The sequence below is a fragment of the Danio rerio genome, chromosome 8 (assembly GCF_049306965.1).
Source record: "Danio rerio strain Tuebingen ecotype United States chromosome 8, GRCz12tu, whole genome shotgun sequence".
Classification (NCBI taxonomy): Eukaryota; Metazoa; Chordata; class Actinopteri; order Cypriniformes; family Danionidae; genus Danio; species Danio rerio.
The window spans coordinates 45,729,620-45,750,168 of NC_133183.1; the positions used below are offsets into that span (position 1 = coordinate 45,729,620).

General features: G+C 34.9%; 1 protein-coding gene across 4 annotated transcripts in view; it reads right to left on the minus strand.

Moving 5' to 3' along the window:
* pcsk5b (proprotein convertase subtilisin/kexin type 5b) overlaps nucleotides 1-9,721 on the minus strand; it is a 252,675-nt gene extending 242,954 nt beyond the window's left edge. For 3 of the 4 annotated variants that reach the window (XM_073909583.1, XM_073909584.1, XM_073909585.1), the window contains exons 1-4: nucleotides 9,264-9,721; nucleotides 8,207-8,311; nucleotides 5,183-5,326; nucleotides 2,825-2,968 (exon numbers count right to left, since the gene is read on the minus strand). In XM_073909583.1, the coding sequence (XP_073765684.1) occupies nucleotides 2,825-2,968; nucleotides 5,183-5,326; nucleotides 8,207-8,311; nucleotides 9,264-9,440 (570 nt within the window). In that variant the 5' untranslated portion in view covers nucleotides 9,441-9,721. 4 annotated transcript variants of the gene reach the window in all.
* Nucleotides 9,722-20,549: the final 10,828 nt, after the last annotated feature.

Here is a 20,549-nt window from a genome sequence, read left to right on the forward strand (position 1 = left end):
GTGTGTGTGCACGAGTGTGCGCGCGTTTTCTGTACGCATGTTTGCACTTGTTCGCGCGTGTGTAAGAATGTGTCTGATGCAAATGTGCAAAACAAGTGTCTGAGAAAGATAAAAGACTGTTTTAGTTGTCATTTGAATGATATTAGCAAATCGACAGCCTGTGTGTGAATGTGTGGGAAAAATCATTCCACCAGCATGAAAACTGAATGAAAATGTAGTTGATAAGTTCTGTTTTTGCCAGATTAAGCTGTAGGTGATGTTATTTTTTTTTCTGCTGAGATGTCCTCCAGGCAGTGTGAGATCCTTGCAGCTACTGTTGGGTCATCCAGTTGAAATGAAAGATAGAAATGGGTGTTATCGGCATAACGATGATAAAAGAAACCATGTGATTGGATGATGGTTTCAGTGATGTGATGTGTAAATGGAAAATACAAGGGGACCCAGAACAGATGCCTGGGGAACCCCTGTGACTAGCTTTGCCAGTGAGGTACGACTCCAACCAGCAGAGTTCCCGTGATGCCCAGTGAGAAGAGGGTGAATAGTAGAATCTTATATTTCACCATGTCAAAATCAGCAGACAGGCCCAGTAAAAGCAGAATAGAGGATTTAGAGCCTGATTTGGCAATCCAAAGGGCTTCATTGACCATACGGCTTATTTGTTAAAATGTGGACAAATTTGGTTGAACAGCCTTTTCCAGTGTTTTGGTATGAAACAGAAGAGGGAAAGGGGGAGAGAGGGAGAGTGAGGTTGAGAGTGGGAGAGAGAGAGAGAGAGAGAGAGAGAGAGAGAGAGAGAGAGAGAGCCACCATGATGGCCAGGAAAATGTAGAACAAAGAACAAAGTTTAAATACTTCTTCCTTTGTATAGAGGAGAAAGGAAGAGAGTGAATTTTCTTCAGAGAGTGTTGTTTGATTTAGATTTGGAATGGATGTGGTGGGAAATAGGCTGTTAATTTATTAAACCTCCTAAATAGTTTGTGTCCAAAGTTTTGTTTATTTTGTTATGGTATAGGCTTTTCTTCTCACTATTGCCCTGAACAGAGATTTAGCAGAGTAATAGTACAGTTTTTATTTTTTTAATATTGCTATGCACACAACATCATGTGTGACTTTTCAACTCTGATATGAAGAAAATTGTTGGTGCACATCTCGCTGGACCATCTGTGAACAAGACAGCAAGTGATGTATTACGAGTCAAGGTATCCAGGGTAATGTCAACAAACCACCAAGAAGGACAAAGCACATATAACAGAAATAACTGTGGATGCAAGAGGAAGCTGTGAGAAAGAGATGCCCAGGTAATAACTCAGACTGTATCCAAGAAACATAAAACCACAGCAGCCCAACTCACTGCATGATTAAGTATGCACCTTAACTCTCCTGGTTTCCACCAAAACCAGTTGGGAGCTCCACAGGGTAAATATGCATGGCTGGGCTGCTATAGCCAAACCTTTGGTCAGTTGTGCCAATGCCAAAAGTCAGTTTTGGTGCCAGCAGTGAAAATACGGGGCTGTGGACAATGTAAAAGATGTCTTGTTCTCAGAAGAGTCCACCTGCCTGACCTTACACACATTTAGGAAACTTAGGATGTGGAGAAGCCTAAAAAACATACTATTCAGTTTGTTGCATGCTGAGAGTGAAGCATGGGAGTGGCTCAGTGATGGTTAGGTCTGCAGTATCATGTTATTCCCTAGGCCCAATACTTGTGCTGGATGGGCACGTCACTGTCAAGGACTGCTGAACCATTCTGGAGGACCATGTGCACCCAATGATTTGAACATTGTATCCTGATGAACAAGCATAGTTTGATAAACATGAAAGTAAAGTTAAACATCATCCAAAGCGTGCACAGTAACAGTGGAGTGTTTTGGAGGAGCAAGTTGGGAAACGTTGGCCACCACAAGCAACACAGTGACCTGGCCACTGTTCTGCAAGAAGAATGGCTTAATTCCTTTGACTACTTGTGGCCCTACACCACACTAATGACTTGGTCTTGGACTTTGACTATGGTCTAAAACCAGGCTTTTCAGTTTCATTGGCCAACAATATACCATCCTGAAGAGACATAAGGGCTATTTAAATAAAAAATTTTGATAGTCTAATGTGTATATTGTGAAATTTGCTGTGTATTTTTGTAATAGGACAACAAACATTACATCACATTAAAGATGAATTGATAACTCACCCAAAAAAAAAAACACACACATTAAAAAGATTTTTTGAGAGCTAAAGTGGCAGTGTGCCGATTTTCTTTGGATCTTTTGCTACAAATGTTTGTTTTTTGATCGAGCACCTGCCTTCAAGATTTTCTAGATGTGCACACATTTCTGTTTTTTGCAAAAGCTGAGATTGAAATTCACATCTGGTTCAAGATGATTTTATGATCTGTAGTAAACAAACCCCCAACTGAAGTTTTTAGTGCATTTGGAGTAAAAACATGTTTGCAGGCATAGAGCCACAGTTCACAGAAAACCTATTCAACATATGCCATTATCACATAAAGATTATCTTTGCAATCAATATTGGGAAATTAAATCATCAGCAATTTATTGTGTAGCTTGTTATGACTTTGTGCAGTAAATGTTGCTCCATCTAATAGCACAAGCTGGAGACATACTACTGATTAGACAACTGGCTTTACCGATTAATCGCCCACCCCATTGCTACACAACATATATCATTTTCACTTTTAACTGTTAAAATAATAATGTATTATGCATACCTCACACTACATACTGTGCATGATGTATAATGAACATTACGCAGTGTAAGGTATTTCATTCCAAAAAAAAAAACTGTCAATAACACAAAAAGATACACCTACATAGTTCTGTATGAGATCTGGGTGGTTCCTCTCAATACCGTCATCTAGAATCGTAACCACCACATCCTTCCCTGTGTAGCCTCTCTTCCATGCACCCACAATATTCATGTCAGACTGACAGTTATGCATGTTATCATTACAGTGCTGCAAAGACACAGAGATAAATACAGTTAGAGATTTAATAGCAGAATTCAGTAGAATAAAAAATATAATAATAATAAAATGAATCATGCATACTGATATCTGCCCTAATTCTTCAGAGGCTAAGGATTTTTAATTAAAGATTAGCATGTTTAAGTCTTTAAAAGCTTTCCCATCAAAAAGACATGGCCATCAAACATCAAAACATCTAAAGGCTAAGACATGGATGTTGTGGAATTTTTGTTACAATAAATAAATGTCATTATCTACAATGGAAAAAAAAAAAACATGTACTGTGCTTTCTACAAAAATTTAAAGCTACATTCTTTTTTAACATTCTACATTCAACATTCAAAATTACCATATTAGAAGGATTTCAGAAGACTAGAGTGATGGCTGCAAAATGTACATTTTACCATCACAGAATTGTTACATTATTTTTTAATAATAAAACTTTTTTTCAAACTGGAATAATATTTATATCTCTTGGCCCTTTCTTTCTAGTTTAGTGAAATCCACCCTTAGGTGACAGCAACAGACTTCGATCAAAAGAAAAAAAAAAAAACTATGTAAATTACATTTGGGTCCTCTAGACAGCAAATAACAAATGAGAGACCAAGTACAGTCGATTTATACACACAATAGTCATCTACCACAGCTCAATGCTGATCAATGCATGCTATTTGGTAGATCACAGTTAGAGTAAAATTCTGTGAAAAGTTCTCAGCAATTCAGTAAATTACTGCGCATTTTCTTCATGCAGTAACAAATAGTCATATGAAACCAAATGTACAACAGCATTGGGCTTCGAACTGGGATAAGATCACATCCTCATGTCAGGTTTGTTTGCTCTCAACATACAACAAAACAGCCCTGAGCCAAATGGATGCATTCAGGTCAAAGTGTTGATGTTATCTGAGGAGTATTAATCATTGACAGAGCTTTAACAACACATTAGCCTGGGTGCGGCACAGAGCACTCACAATATTCAAACAAACCAGGATACTGGGGTCAAACACGCCTGGGCACGGTTTGGATAGCCTAGTATGAGTACACCCTAATGCCTAGCTCACACTACAGTATTTAAAGCCCAATTTGCAAGTTGATAAACTTGACTACAGATTGAATGGTTCAGGAGAAACTGCTAGTGCATAACACTCAGCTTCTTTATGTATGAACTACTGAATGACACAAAAAGGCTTGCCGACTCATTATAGACACCTCGCAAATGAAAGTCCAATATCTAGCATGCTAAATATTACAGACCAGTCAGTCGACTCCCACTTGTGGTCAGATGTAGCCAATGAGAGAGCAAGTCATAACAGAATGGTCATCGATGCACTCACTTTACCCTGTGTTTACACAAACACAAGAGCATATTAAAGCCAAAGCTATCCGCTCAACCTTGCAGATATTCGAGTGATCAATACGCTGATGCATCAGCTGACTAATGATGCTTTCAAACACTCCCTTAAATGCTCCCACAGAGATTCAAAGTTCAATATATTCAAAATACTCAGAAGTTCAAGCTTGGTTAATGATGACTGCAAAATTAAAAAAAAAAAAAAAACATGAAAAAAATCTATTCAGAAAAAAAAAATCGAATCTGGGGACACAGGTATCTTTTCCCTTTAGCATAATGGAAAATGATAAATCAGATTCAGTTTAAAGGTCCAAAGTTTCACTACCACCGATAGCATTTTGAATCAGGGACCGAACACACCAAATGCATTTTTCTGTTGCACAGCAGCACACAAAACGTCTGCATCCTTTAGAAAAAGATTGATTCAAAAAAGGTAATTCTGAATGCAGTAAAGGTTTGATCTGTGCCTAAATCATGTTTAAAAATATATATAACACTTTAAAAACCTGATACATTTTAAAACAATATAAAACTAACTTTTTGATTTTATTATTTAATTTGCTGTATTAATTAATACCCAGCTGTTAATAGCAAAACCTAAGTGTATTCATTAGAATTTGAATTTAATCTGGTAATACTGGATAAAAACAGCATAATAGTATTCATTCCAACAATTATTTTGCATTAGAAACATTTTCCTTTCTGCAATAACCTTGACCCTAATTATTGTGGGTAATAAGAGAAAAATGTATAAAAGTATATATATATATATATATATATATATATATATATATATATATATATATATATATATATATATATATATATATATATATTCAATTAAGAATACTCACTATATACCACATACTGCTCCATTTAGCATCATTGAAGAAAATGGAGTTGGGCTGGCCCATACTGGATTGAACAGTACCAGGATATGAGGGTTTATAATCTCTCTTTATTCTCCTTTTTACAACCTGCTGTTGCACCCACTCCACCTGAGAACAGGGGTGAAGAGATTATTTAGCAACTGACAATCAAGTTTCATTCAGCTTGGTAAATAAATAAACAACATATTACAGTATAATAACTAAAATATAGTAAAGATAAACATCAAGAAAGTTCTGTTTGTTTATTAAAATAAAAGGCACAAACACTATATATACACACATTTCAGTTTTTTTTATAGATAGCTCACCCAAAAATGGAAATTCTGTTATTAATTACTCACCTTCATGTACTTCCAAACCTTGGACCTTCATTCATCTTTAAAAACTCGAACTAAGATTTTTTTTTTTTGCTCTCTGACCCTCCACAGACATCAAGACAAAATAGCCCATGCCATATGCCTTCAGTGGTTCAAGTGTAATTTTTTTTTTTTGTGGACAAACAAAAACAACTTCTCTTGAGTACCAGTTTAAGATACCCATTAACAAGAGCGTTGTGCTGTGCCCACAATTTCCAAGGTAAACATGCACCATTAAATGACACTGAAGAGAGGAAATTGTTGAATTAAGACATTTTTTTATTTGTTTTTTGGACATAAACTGTTACTAACTTTTTAAACGGGGTGTAAGATTACCTAAACATGCTTTGACATGATTCATTTAGCAGGATTATTTGCAAATTATGCACAAAATACAAATATACATATATATATATATACATATATATACATATATATATATATATATATATATATATGTATTTTGTGCATAATATATATATATATGTGTGTTTATATATATATATATATATATGTGTGTGTTTTTTTTTGTATTGGTGATTTCATACCTTAAGACAGTGGTTCTCAAAGTGAGGTTGTGGGACAATGAAGGGGGCGCTTTTATAGTTACTAAATACTATAAATACTATATAGTTACAATCGTAGCTTATAGTTACTAGTTCTATTGGACTGCAACCCTTGGGGTAATTACATTATATTAAAGACACAGCAATAGCATCAGATGCAGCAGATTGATATTATAGTGCAAGGTTAAACTTTCTGGCACATTTACAGTACTGACATACATTTAAAAATTAAACAAATAATAAACTTGGGTCTGTTGGTGTGTGTGTGTGTGTGTGTGTGTGTGTGTGTGTATGTGCCATTGCATGCAAGGTTTCTGTATTTATAACCACCTCAGAGGGTATTGGGGGTCGCGATTCCCTGGCATTGTTATTTTGGGGGTCGCGGGCTGAAAAGTTTGGGAACCCCTGCCTTAAGAGACCTATCCTGGCACACCACATATCTAAATACATGAAAATAAATAATAATAATAATTAGCTAAACCCACAGAAGATTTAATTTATTTCTGAATGAGTAAGAGATGACAGTTTAATTTGTTAAACTTAACAACATGTTCTAAAACATAAACATCTTTGTATGTATGTGTGCTATTTAATTAATAGCGAAACAAATACTATAGCTGGTGGCACAAAGAACAACTTTCACTTTCATACTGTGTCCTAGTTCACACTGCCCACCAAGACAGCATTTCTGCATGTAAACTGTATTTGATGACAACGTGTCAATATAGTGCACTCACATGCTCAAAGCAATGACTAGAGTTTATTTGCTCAGTCTAAACTACAGCTAAAAAAAATCACTAGTTACTATGGCTGAGAAGATGCTGCATTAGGGTTAGGTAAGTATTCTTTAGCTTTTTATTCCTCAACCAGTTCTGTGGTTTTGTGTTAAAGCAGTCCTAGACAGCATTTTTATTAACAGGATAAAATGCATAGAAAAATCTCTGAGAACTGACGAACAATAGTCAATCATTACAGTCTGCATGAACTGGAAGCTGCAACCATTATTTATTTATTTATTTTTATATTGTGATGCAGTTCCTAGAAAACAGAATATTAAATGAGAAAACAGTGGCTGTGGCTTGTTTTTTTTATTGCGAGCTGATTAAATGTAGTAAAGTAATCAATTGATTTAGGAAGTTCAGGAAAAGGGTTTCAAGAGAGTTCTTACAACCTAACAGACACCTCCTTCTCACCATTTCTGTTTGTTGTCAGAGTTCTGTCAAAACTGACAGTTGAAGGGACATGGTTAAGTGTAAACCACGCCAAAAACCTCAGACAGACGTAATCTCAGAATTTAACTGAAAAGAGACAGTAATTGAGATTTCAGGTTTTATTTAAAAATTAAAGGGGCAAACTATTTTTTTTCTTAAAGTCACAGATGAACTGATCACCACAAAACTAGCAGTGTGAGCTAACAAAATCAAAATGGTTAGTTTTGATTTCATGTGTACTTTCTTGTTCTTCACATAAATCATTACAGACTCACCTTGGGGAGACATCACATTGAGGCTGTTTACATTGTTGTTGTTGTTTTTTTGTTTTGTTTTTTAAATCCGGAATGTTACCTGCAGTTATACAAAGCATCCTTGTGACTATGGAGCATTTGATGACAATTGAAATGTTTTAGCTTTAGTAAAACACAAATTTTTGAACACTTGGGCATGGTTGCACTCATTCCCTCCCTGGTTGGTTTATCTAGGCTAGGGCATTCTATATTATCGAAGTCAGATTTCGGTTTAATTTCTCTGTGAATAAAGACTTTTCTCTATGTTTTTTGTGGGCTGAGGGTGGCAGGTAGAGGTGCATAGATTCACTGAGGGTAAGGATCGCTATGAGCTAAGGACCTCGGACCGCTATGAGCGTATTGTGGTTTCAAACCGTAGGGGGCATATCTTGTTTTTAGAGGGGGGGGTAGTTTGAATATGGTTACATCCTTATTTATGAGCAAATCCATTTGCTTCCTTTGCATTTTGCAAAAGTTGTTTTGATTGCAATTTAAGTTTTAGTTATTGATGATATAGACCAAAGAACACACAGGTGTGGGGTTGTCATAGTTACAGCCTGACCTTTGGTTCCATGGAGATGAAGCTGTGCATGCCTCTGCTGAATAGTGTCGATCTTTTTATTGTCCGACTGTGGAAGAAATGGTAGTAGTCCTTTAGATCACCAATCTACAGAAACAAAATACAAAACAATTTAATTGCAATTGCAATTAATTGCAATTTAAATTACTGCATTCTAAATAAATAACCATCACAAAATAGCTATATAGCTACAACAGGTCAGGAAACCAGAACCCAAACGTTAATTTAAATATTCATTACTCAAGAGGATATACCATAAACTGCCTGCATTAACATTTTATTCGAATACACGAGTATTGTTTCCAAACTAAACTGATTAAAACAAACATACCTAACGGAATTATTATATTATCACTGTCTTGCTCCTGGGAGGAAGACCAAATTGACAGTTAATCCTACATAAATAAATCCTTCTGCAAAACGTGGTTTAACAAACTGAAACATTACAATTAACAGATAAACACGCTAACATAAAAAGTTGCATAATTAGAATATCACGTTAGTTATGAAACATGAAAGTGTATCAAGTTTAGCATACGCGTAACATGCTTACCATGTCATGAGTAACTTACTGCCGAGGCTAACGTTAATGACTTACTTAATTTATCATTGTTTTAAGTAATCCTATAGCGTTTATAACTAATAAAGAAACGTATATAGATAGGCCTTACACGATAGATCGCAGTTTCAAAAACACCTGTTGTTGATAAATCATTTTTAGACCGGTTTGCTTGTTGGAACAAACTAAGATTTTATTTTGAAAACTGACTATTCTTGAACTTAGAACGACTCTTAAGATAAAACGTTATTAGGAAAATGTAAGTCTTTAAAACCAAAGTAAAGCCGCTTGAACTATTACAACACAGCATGTAACGTTACAACTCTAAAAAAAACTTGTGTATAACGCTTACAGCCTTGAGGTTTGAACTTCAATCAAAGTGATGATACACTTGAACTGGGAGTAAAGAGCACAACGTAAGCTATGATTAAAAAAAGATAAACAAATTTATTCAAAACGAACTTTAATGAAAACGCGTACCTGGCCCAGGTTTCTATACCCATATTTGTTGGCGATGTGTTCCGCTTGTTCAGGTCCACCGGCTATCCGAACAGCCCAGTGGTTGGTGTAAATCCGAGCTTTACATGGAGTAACGTTAGACGAAAAAAAAATCAAGCACAGTGAAACCAGGACGCACGGGAGGTTATTTAAAACCATTTTTCGCCCCCCCTCTCTCTCGCCTCGATTTTCCCCAGCACCCCCGGTTTAGGAAAACAACCAAACTTCGTCTAGCCGTTCAACGGGGATTCTCATAGAAGTGTCGCTTGAGCTCCACATATACTCAGAGGGTGAGCACAGTATTTGGATACGAATCTCCGAATGTTTCACTCTGCAGCGCAACACCCGTACACCCTCCAACGCCACGGAGAGAAAGACGCAACAGTGTGCTTGCCCAGCTTTGACTTGATATGCTCTCTCAATGGAGTGCCGTTATTTCTGTCTTTTTTGTTAAGTAAAGATGTGACTATAGCGCCTCCCTCAAAAACTACAGAAAGAACGGACAGCGAGCCGTTTGGGGTTATCGGGGTTCCGCAGGGTCTTAAACACACACCGTGTTTTATCAAAACAAATCCGTCTGTGTTGGCTAATGAGAGATCCGTGATCCTTCTGTGTGATATTACACTTTTGGTTTATATTTTGTCTATATTTGTGTGCAATCACTGTTTAATGTTGTGGTCTAAACTACAGTAAAGTTTTAAACAAAACACACATTCAGCAAAAATAGTTTTAGTGTTTCATCAGTAATGGGACACAGTTGGTATTGACCTTATTCTGCAATCTGTAAGTAAGGTTGTTTTTGCGATTTAGAACTTCTGATTCAGTTACCTATGGAATGATTAGGAATAATAAACAGGAGAAAACAATCCAACAACTTGCTCTATAAACAAGTGCTCATGACTAATAAGAAAAGATAGATTTGCATTATAAAGCAGCAAGCTGTTTTTAACATCTAAAAATGAATGGAAGTGAATGAGACCGGAAGTCTTGAGCCAAAAACACTCCAATGGCTGTGCTTGCTCTTATGTGAAGAATAAGGTCAATAGACACGTCTAAACAGCTAGCTTGGGGTCGGTGGAGGGGGAGCTTAAGCCATATAGTTAGTTCCCCAATTAAAATTTTCCAGCACTGTTGAATGTCAAAGAATAAATTTCAGACTTTTTCAGCAGTAGGAGAGTGAGATGAAAATAACTAACTCCTCCAAATCAACAACATATATTCAAAACAATTTTTCTCAGAATTGCAGCCTTGTTCTTTGCACTATAAATACTAGGATATGTGCCTAAAACATTTAACATTTAAACCTGTTATCAACCCAGCCTATTAAGCCTATCAAGCCTACCTTTATTTATTAATAACACACCCTAGGTCTGAATGAATGAAATATTCTTATTAAATGGTTTATTCTTTACATAGTTGAATTTTCTGACCACAAAATAATACAAAAATTATCTATGAATTTAAAATTGATTAACCCATGGAGGTCTGTATTTGGAGTCACACTCAAAACTGAAGTGGAAAAAACACATTAAAGGCTAAAACAACTTTGATGCAATGTCCTTAAAACAACTCAAAATGAGGCTTAGTAGTGTGTGTGTGGCCTCCACATGTCTGTATGGCCTCTCTACGACTGGGCATGCTTTTGATGAGGTGGCGGATGATCATCTAAGGGGTCTCCTCCCAGATCTGGACTTAAGCATCTGCCAACCCCTGGACCATCTATGGTGCAATGTGGTGTTGGTGGAGAGAGACATGATGTCTCAGATGTGCTTAATGGATTCAGTTCTGGGGAGGTTGGCCAGTCCATAGCATTATTGGTGTCAGAGGTTTTCTCATAATTCAGTGACCTAACTGTGTAAGCTGCTGCCAACCTAACCCTTACAAAAAATAACTGTAGTAAACTGAAGTAAAACTGCAGTATAACTGCAACAGCAGTATAACTGCAGTAAAATTAAGTACACTTGCAAACTTTCAATACAATGAAGTTCAAATACAGTACAATAAAGTTCAACAGCAGTATAAGTTGCAGTAAACTGGAATATAAACAAGTAGACTCCATCTTTATTGCACTTGTGCTGCTGTAGTCTAATATGTCAATGGCAGTGGTGGTAAGAGTACAAAAAAATTGTACTCAATTACAAGTAAAAGTACTGGTGTTAAAAAGTACTCAAGTAAAAGTACAAATTATTCTTCATAAAAACTACTCAAATTACAAAATTACAAAGGACTTTTTTAGCTTGGCGGTATTGGTGGAATTATCCATAAATGCGGAGTCAGACAAGATCCAGGCAGTAAAACACATTTTACATAACACATTTAAAGATACTATAAACACTTTTAAAACTGTGTAAACAGTATTAATTATAGATTATAATTATAGAGTACCTATAGAGGAAACCCACGCCAACATGGGGAGAACATGCAAACTCCACACAGAAACACCAACTGACTCAGCCAGGGCTTGAACCAACAAACTTTTTGTTTTGAGGCGATAGCGATGCCCACTGCGCACCATGATTATTTTACAAAAACAATGTTTTGCTATTTTGAGTATAAAGATAACAGAAAATATGCACAAATGCACAACTTTTTATCATTTCAAATGATGCCTCTTTTATCTGTACGATCAATAGATGATTTGATATAAAAAAAAAAAACACTTGCAAATTATGGAGAAACTTTGTTAATTACAGAATTCGCGAACTGAACCGTGAGAAACCACAGAACAACACTGCCTAGTGCCTAAACATATTATTAATAAATTAAACATCACACAAATTAAGTGATATGTCTTCTTACCATAATGTTTTTTTTTTTCAGATTATAGACTGAAGTCTTGTATAAAAAAGGTTTTCTGCAGATATCATAATGTCAAATTTAAGACTTTTTAAGATCTCTTTAAGACCATAAAGTATTAAATGTAAGACCTATATCACAATATTAAAAGCATGCAAGAGAAAGTGCAAAAACACAAAATTTGTGGTAAAATAAAATTATTTAAATAGAACAGTACTGAAGACAGGTTAGATGCACCATTGAAGTGCAGGAACAAAAAAACAAAGAAACAAACATTTTGAGGCTAATTTATACTTTCGCCTGGCTCCGCATTGCACACCTCCGCTGACTGTACACGCACCTCATGAAATGGATGAGGCTTTAATACTAGACGCGTTCGTCGTTGTGATATTCTTTAAAACATCACGGGCCAGTCAAAAGAAACCTCACTGTAAAGTCAGACGGATAAACAGAGAAGTAAAACGTTTCCAGAACTACGTCATATCTTTAATATTGTTCAAGATTTTAAAAATAAATATTTTTCATTATTCTTATAATTTATTATGATTACAAAGTTGGGTGACAGGGTGGGCAGTGGGTAGCGCTCTCGACTCAAGGTAAAAAAGGTCGCTGGTTCAAGCCTTGGCAGGGTCAGTTGGCATTTCTGTGTGGAGTTTGCATGTTCTCCCCGTGTTGCGTGGGTTTGCTCAAGATGCTCCGGTTTTCCCCACAGTCCAAAGACATGCATTTTAGGTGAATTAGGTAAGCTAAATTGTCTGTTGTTGTAAATGAGAACGGGTTGCAGCTGGAAGGGCATCCGCTGTGTAAAACATATGCTGGATAAATTGGCGGTTCATTCTGCTGTGGCGACCCCAGATTAATAAAGGAACTAAGCCAAAAAGAAAATTAATGAATGATTATAAAGTTTTATAATTATTCAAGATTTTTAAAATCAAAGTTTGATGCATCACTCAATTTTTTTATATCTCGGACAGTTCTACCTATTAAAGTTAAATATCAATGACAACAGAACATGGGTTACGCTACAATTATTATTTTTTTATTCTGGCAAGAATAATAGCAAAAAAAAAACAATTTTTTTTTGCCCACTCAACAATTGACACATTATTGTCTGGCTAGTTTCTGTTCTAATGAGCTGAAAAGGCAATAATGGTCCAACAATCCTGTCCATCATCACCAATAAAGCCTAAAAATTGGGCATCAGTATACTGTAAGCCGATGGGTTCATATATTATTTTCCAGTTATCAAATACTTAATTTGTTACTTAATTTTTGTTACATTGCTTTAACTTCAAAATGATACATCAGTGTAAAACCTATAATTGGTGGAAAAACATATTCTGTAATCTTAAAACCACCTGGGTCTCCACTTTTGCCATGGCCTCTTTTTTGTTGTAACAATTTTATCCCCCAGGTTTTTCCAAACTTTAACAAAACACTTCCTTTCCATGGCTGTTGCAATTTCTAGCCAAGAATTATTGGTCATCTGGTTATCTCTATGCTGATCACGAATGGTCGGATAGTTATATGTCAGTACAGTCGTATTGTTACAGACAAAATCTCTTCAAAGTGATTCAAATTCAACTCAAATCAAGTGGGCGCAGCGCAAACTGTTCACCCGAAATCATGTCGCGCGCATCCAAAGTGAACCTCCGCAAACACGGTGATGACGTCACATTCGCCGTGCGCACTGAGCTATTGCATACTGGTCTTATTTGTAGTTTTAATACTGCAAATTACAATAGGACTAGTGAAATAAAGAACTACACCACCACGAAAGCAACAACAAAAAATAATTTAAATGAGCATTAGGAGTAGCGTTACATGTACATCGGAAAAATAAGACCTGTGCAAACTAGGGTTGGGCATCTAAGCTATAATGCCGATCCGATACGCATCTCGATACAAAGAATACGATCCGATATATTAGCGATACATTTGTGACATATTGCGATGCAACACGATACGATTCACACCCATATCACGATACGATGCGATATTTCAGTACTAACTAATTAGATCAAGTTTATGAGATGATGTGAAAGAGGATGCTGTGCCATTGAATGAGTTTGATTATTTATAAACCAAGCAAAACCAAGACTTTTTTTTAAAAACTGGCTCTTCTCTCAGAGCCAGAGTGTCAGTTTACAGTAGAGGGCCATTTTAGAACATATAGCACATATTATTTAAGTATTTTCAAGATAAACAGAATGTATAAGTGCAATATATATATATATATATATATATATATATATATATATATATATATATATTTGCACTCTTTCAACATAAAGGTTTGTCATTGCACAACAAGAATTGTGATTTAACTTTTCAACTATGAAAATATGAAAACAAGTTTTACAAAGATATTTTGCCACTGATTATTCAAAACTTAAGGTCGTGAACTAGCAGTGTTATGCTGCTTTGAAACATCACTGTCACTGTAAACAACAGGATAATAAAAATATAACAAACCAGCAATCTTCTTGCTGTGAGGTGGTCAAACTACCCACTGTGCCACCGTGACACCCATTATTTTTATCATTATTATTATTAATATTATTATTATTATTATTATTAAATAAAAATTAACAGGAGGAGGTGTTTAAAACCTTCGTTCTCCGTGACACTAGGCTGAATATCTTTGCAGATGAACAATGCAATAGCATTCGTTATTGGCGTAGAGCGCACAAAACTGTTGCGCACGGAAAAAAAAAAACTTGCAATGCTTTTCTCACCACTTTTGGAGCTGGTTGAAGCAGTGCGAAATCCGGGGATGCAGGAACACTGGAAGATGCTTTCACAACAACACCGTGGCGCCGCTTCAAGTGAGATTTCAAATTAGTCATACTGCCCGCGTATTTTACAGATGCGCGGCACATTTTGCAAATTGCATCTGTCCTGTCATGTCGTCCATCCTCAAATCCATAATGTTGCTTGCCATACTTTAGATTTAAAACTCAGTGAGGAATAAAATGTTTGTTTTGCTTCTCGCGCTTTCTGAGGGCGCTCCACTAGCTTCATCCGCACACCTGATACACTGAGTTGTAGTGTAAGTGTACACATCCGCAAATCCGTTGCTAAGGCTTACTTTATGTAGGTCGATTAAATTATGCGCCAAAAACAGGTTGACAACACTTGTTAATAAATAAAAAATACACTCTATATTAAAAATATAAGCTGTATCTTGGAAAAATCGATGCATCTCGCAAAAACCGATGCATCTCGATTTGCTTCCAAAATTACATTCATCCTCTGCTGCTCAACTGATGCACTCGCATCGTGCACGCGCATGACCGCGTATCGATACATATCGATGAATCTTCCCATCCCTAGTGCAAACATATTTCAGACCTAGAACGGCGAATTTAAGACTTTTTAAGGCCTAAAATTTTGATGTTTATATTTTAGACATTTTAAGACCCCACCGAAACCCTTTGTAAGCCGGATGGCACAGCAGAGGGCAGGTTTCATCCACTTATTTTTTGCGCTTTTTGGATATGCACATAAAAACGGTTGATGGAAACGCTATAATGCGCATATATTTTGAAAATGTGTGTGAATGGACAAACCAGCAGGCTAAGCACATTGTAAAACATCTAAAGTGTTGTTTTGGTCATTCTAAACCGCCTCAACCATTTCAGTAATATATTATATTAATAATGACCTCCAGAATTGTCAAGAGTGCCTGCACTCCGTGTCCCGCGCCTTCAAACGCCAGCGCGCGTTCACTGCGTGCAGGATTGCCTTTTGATGCGCAAGTCACTTATTAAATGAAGATAATTTATTCACGCAGCTGCTCCTACTGATGCAAATTCTGTTTTTTACTTTTGGTATTTGTCGTTAGTAATCAGAAGGAGGCAATTTTGTTCTCTTTGACTTGATGGACAGAAACGCTGCTTTATTTGCAGTCTTTTATGCGATATTCCAGTTTTGGGCATACATTTAATTAGCATTTTAGATGATAACATAGCTATTCACATCAGCACATCTGTTCCCTTTCTTCCCTATGTACCTGTAGGTGAACAGTTCCTCCGGGTGTGGACATGCATTCATCCTCTGCTATTTCTTCCTCATTTCTTCTGTCTTAAATCTCCATATGTCAATTGATAACTTTGTGACTGTATGATGACGGTCACATAATTTTTTATTTTTTTTAAATAACTTTATTGAACAAAGTAAACAATACAACTATAAATGGCCTAGTACAAAATACAAATCTTCTTAATCAGACAGCAGACAAGCATTATTAACAAAACATAAGAACAAGATAAAAAAAAGGCAACAACATCTAGGGGTTTTCAACAAGTTCAAGTTGTTCTATTAAATCACAGAGAACTATAGCATTCTTTTTCTTCATTTGCTTAAGCGATAGAAAATAAAGACATAGTTCCTTGTGAAAAACATAAAATTTGGGAGAAACTCTTAAGAACCTATCCTTATGTAAAAAAAAAAAACTTCCCAAGAATAATAATGGTGTTAATTGCTAAATCATGTGTTTCATCTTTCAAAAATAAACCAAACAGTACATTTTCTTTTGTTAAAGCATTTAAATCTTCAAACTTAAAAAAATAATGCAAATCTTCCCAAAAGGCACAATCAAATTTACAGTCATAGAAAAGATGCTCTGTAGTTTCAATTTGATCATCACAAAAGGAACAATTGTTTTTATCAAAACCAAATCGACGTCTCAAAAATTCTTTGGAAGGATAGACTCCACTTAGAATTTTAAAATGGACTTCCTTTACTTTTGGTGCTACTGGAAACTTTAAATATTTAGTTGAATTTTTTCCTTAGAGAAATAACAAAATAATAAATTTTTATTTGAATGAAAGGGATATAGTTCTTAAATAAAAAATATTTCGGATTACAGTATTGGATAAGTGTATATCGATAACTGAAACTCCATCCACCAAAAGCTGAGGAAGGCAATGTGTTATATTATTTTGAGATAGATAACCAGACATCTGAAATATAGATTGTGGGATAGCTTTAATAATATTATCATATTGTTTTCGTAAAATAAAGATTTCTTTCCTATAAGATTTTATTTCCTAAATATAACATATCTACAATTCCATAGAGGAATATTATGGGGACTAAAATTATGCTTGTATATTATTTTCCAGTAAAGTAAAACCTGTTGATGAAACACTGATTTCTTAACAGGGAGTTTTTTTTAGGTCATAATCACATCTAAGCAAAAAATGGATACCTCCTAACTTCTTAAAAAATTGACTGGGGATATAAAACCAAAAGCTTTTTGTTCATTTTTCAAAAAGGATTTAAGCCAATTTATTTTAATTGTACCATTAATACATTCAATGTCAAGGGCTTTTAGACCTCCTTCTTCATATTTTTTCAATGTTCCTTTTCTAATATAGTGTGTTTTTCTTTTCCATATAAAATTAAAAATAACTTGGTTTAAAGCTTTTATTGCATTTTTAGGAAAAGAAATTGAGTAGGCTGGGTAAACAAGTCTAGAAATGCACTCCATTTTTGTAAGAAAAATTCTACCAATAATAGAAATGTCTCTTTGAGACCACAAGTTTAAATAAGACTTGCACTAATCTAAGGTATTCCAAATATTTAAATTATTAGGTGAAGAATAATCCCTCGTGATCTCTATACCCAGGTATTTAACAGTGTCTTTAACAGGAAGATTGTAAATGGTTGACAGAGGAAAACTATGAATAGGTAATAATTCACATTTTTTAAGATTTAACTTTAAGCCAGAGGCCTTTGAAAAGAATTTGATGGTTTGAAGAATTTTTGGAACTTGGTGAATGTTTTTCATAAATATAGTTGTATCATCTGCCAATTGGCTGATGACTAAATGTTTACCAAATACAGATAGTTTTTCAAAATCTGATTTTTTAATAAGGACAGACAGCATTTCTGCTGCAGCAATAAAAAGTAGGGGAGAGATTGGACAGCCCTGTTTGATTCCTTTGTCAATTGAAAATCTTGGAGAGATACCATTTGGTAATATTACTGTACTATTTGTGTCTTTGTAAATTAATTTAACTAAATTAATAAATTTCTCTCCAAAACCAAATGCTTTGAAAGTACGAAACATAAAATTGTTCAATCGTATCAAAAGCTTTAAAAAAATCTAGAAATAAAATGAAACCATCTTCAATCATGTGATTATATTCCAGTAAATCAAGTACCAGCCATACAGTATGTCATTGTGAATTGAGCGCCCCTTTAAAAAACCTGACTGTGTCTCTGAAATAATCTCTGAAATTCCAGTTTTTAATCTGTTCGCATATATATGAGTTAAAATTTTATAATCACAATTAAGCAGAGTTATGGGCCTAAGATTGTCTATTAATTTAGGATTTTTTTTCCAGGTTTAGGGATAAGAGTGATGATACCTTGCTTCATAGTGGTTGGAAGAATATGGAATTCAGAAATTTCTTTCAACATATAATAAAAAATAGGTTTTTAATATACTTCCAAAAATACTTATAGAAGTTACTCGTTAATCCATCAGAACCAGGCGATTTGTCTAATGATAAACTATTAACTGCTCTGTCCACTTCTTCCATACTAATATCAGCATCACAAACATTTTCATCTTTCATCTACTTTTGGAATCCAATCTTTTACATAACCAAAAAAGGCTTCAGCATCTGTATGTGAATACAAGGAGGAGTATAAATTATTGTAGAAACATTAGATTTCATTAGAAATCATTTTAGGATCTGTACATTCTTGATTATTAATCATTAAGGCTTTAACATTGTTACGTTCTTGTCTCTTTTTCTCCAGTCTACAAAAATATGCAGAACTCCTTTCCCCCTCCTCTATCTACTTAGCTCTTGATCTTATATATGCACCTTTGGCTTTTTCAACATAAATATTTTCTAACGCAGATTAGGGTATTAGTAGTTTTTGTTTATCATTTTCACTTAGGAGAGATTTAATACAAATGCTGTTAATTTCTTTGATAATTTCTAATTCTTTTTTTTTATTGTTCCTGCTAACTAATTTACCATAAGATATAGATATCTGACGTATTTTATACTTTAAATATTCCCATTTCTCTGTATAAGACTTTAAATTTGAGTCTTCATTTACATTATCAATAGTAGATATAGTTTTCTGATAGAAAAAGTCACTATGTAGAAGATTTGAATTAAATTTCCAATAACCTTTTCTCCTTTGATAATCATTTGTAGGTCTAAGAATAAGCTTAACCATGCAATGATCAGTTAAGGGTGCAGCAGAAATTATAGAGTCTGACTCTAAACCAGTTCTAAATTGAGAGATTATCCAGAAATCTAACCTAGACTTGACTGAACCATCAGGTTTAAACCATGTGAAAGCTTAAAGGCCAAGATTTTTAATGCGCCATACATCCACCAATTTAAACGCACTACAAAAGTCAAGCAATATGGGATTTTAATTGTGTGGTCAGTCATCTATCACCATATTTAAATCTCCCTCAAAAATAAAATCTTCAGTAGGATACCTATGGCATAAATTCTTGACAATTGTTGTAATCTCAGTCATTAAAATTTTGTTTTGGCTAGGACTATTATATCCATATATATTTCCAAAAATCACAACACTTTCATCTAGTTCAAAAACACAAATTATCCAGTGACCACGAGTGTCTTTAACAGTGGTTAGAATCTTCCCAGGAAAATTATTTAAAAGAATGGCAACTCCTGCAGACCTATTAGAACCGTGAGAAAATAATATTTTGTCTCCCCATTTGTTTGACCGAAATTTTTCATCTAAGTCATCAGAATGAGTTTCTTGAAGAAGAAAACATTGTGCTTCTTCATTCTTACAAAATAGAAAAATAGACTTTCTTTTAACAGAATCTCTGTGACCCATAGTGTTGAGTGAAACATGTGAGAACATGTAGTAGTAAAAAAAAAACACAAAACTAAAAATAATAATATAAAAATAAAGGACAAAGTAAACTAACTGACTTAGCTTTTTTCCTTTTCTTCTTATCTAAGCACTCCCAAAAAGCCCCCATGAATTATTATTAAACATTAACAAGTTAACTCTTTTCACCAAATTAACAATCAAGAGAACATACTTAGTAATAATGTTTCATTATTTCTCCCCCCCTTCAAATGTAACACTTTTCTCCAAAAACATTCAAAACAAATTTACCCTTTTTAACACTTTACTTTACTTCACTTAACTTTACTTATCTAATAAGTATATACATATTTATATCAAACCTATTAACAAGATATTAACAAAGTCGTCGAGGTGCATCATTCAATGTGCTGTATTAAAGCAACTACCTGCATTGATCCAAAGTTTATTTATTTTCCCCTAATCTTGAATAACCCTATTTCCGTTGATGTAGCCGACATGCCCTCTGTAGTACGCGATCTGACCTGCCGCCCTAGCTTGCTCCATCTTTGGCCACCCGGCTGCACGAGCCTCTCTGTCTGCTTTGCAAAAATCCTGCTTGAAGCGAATCCCCAAGTCTTTGCG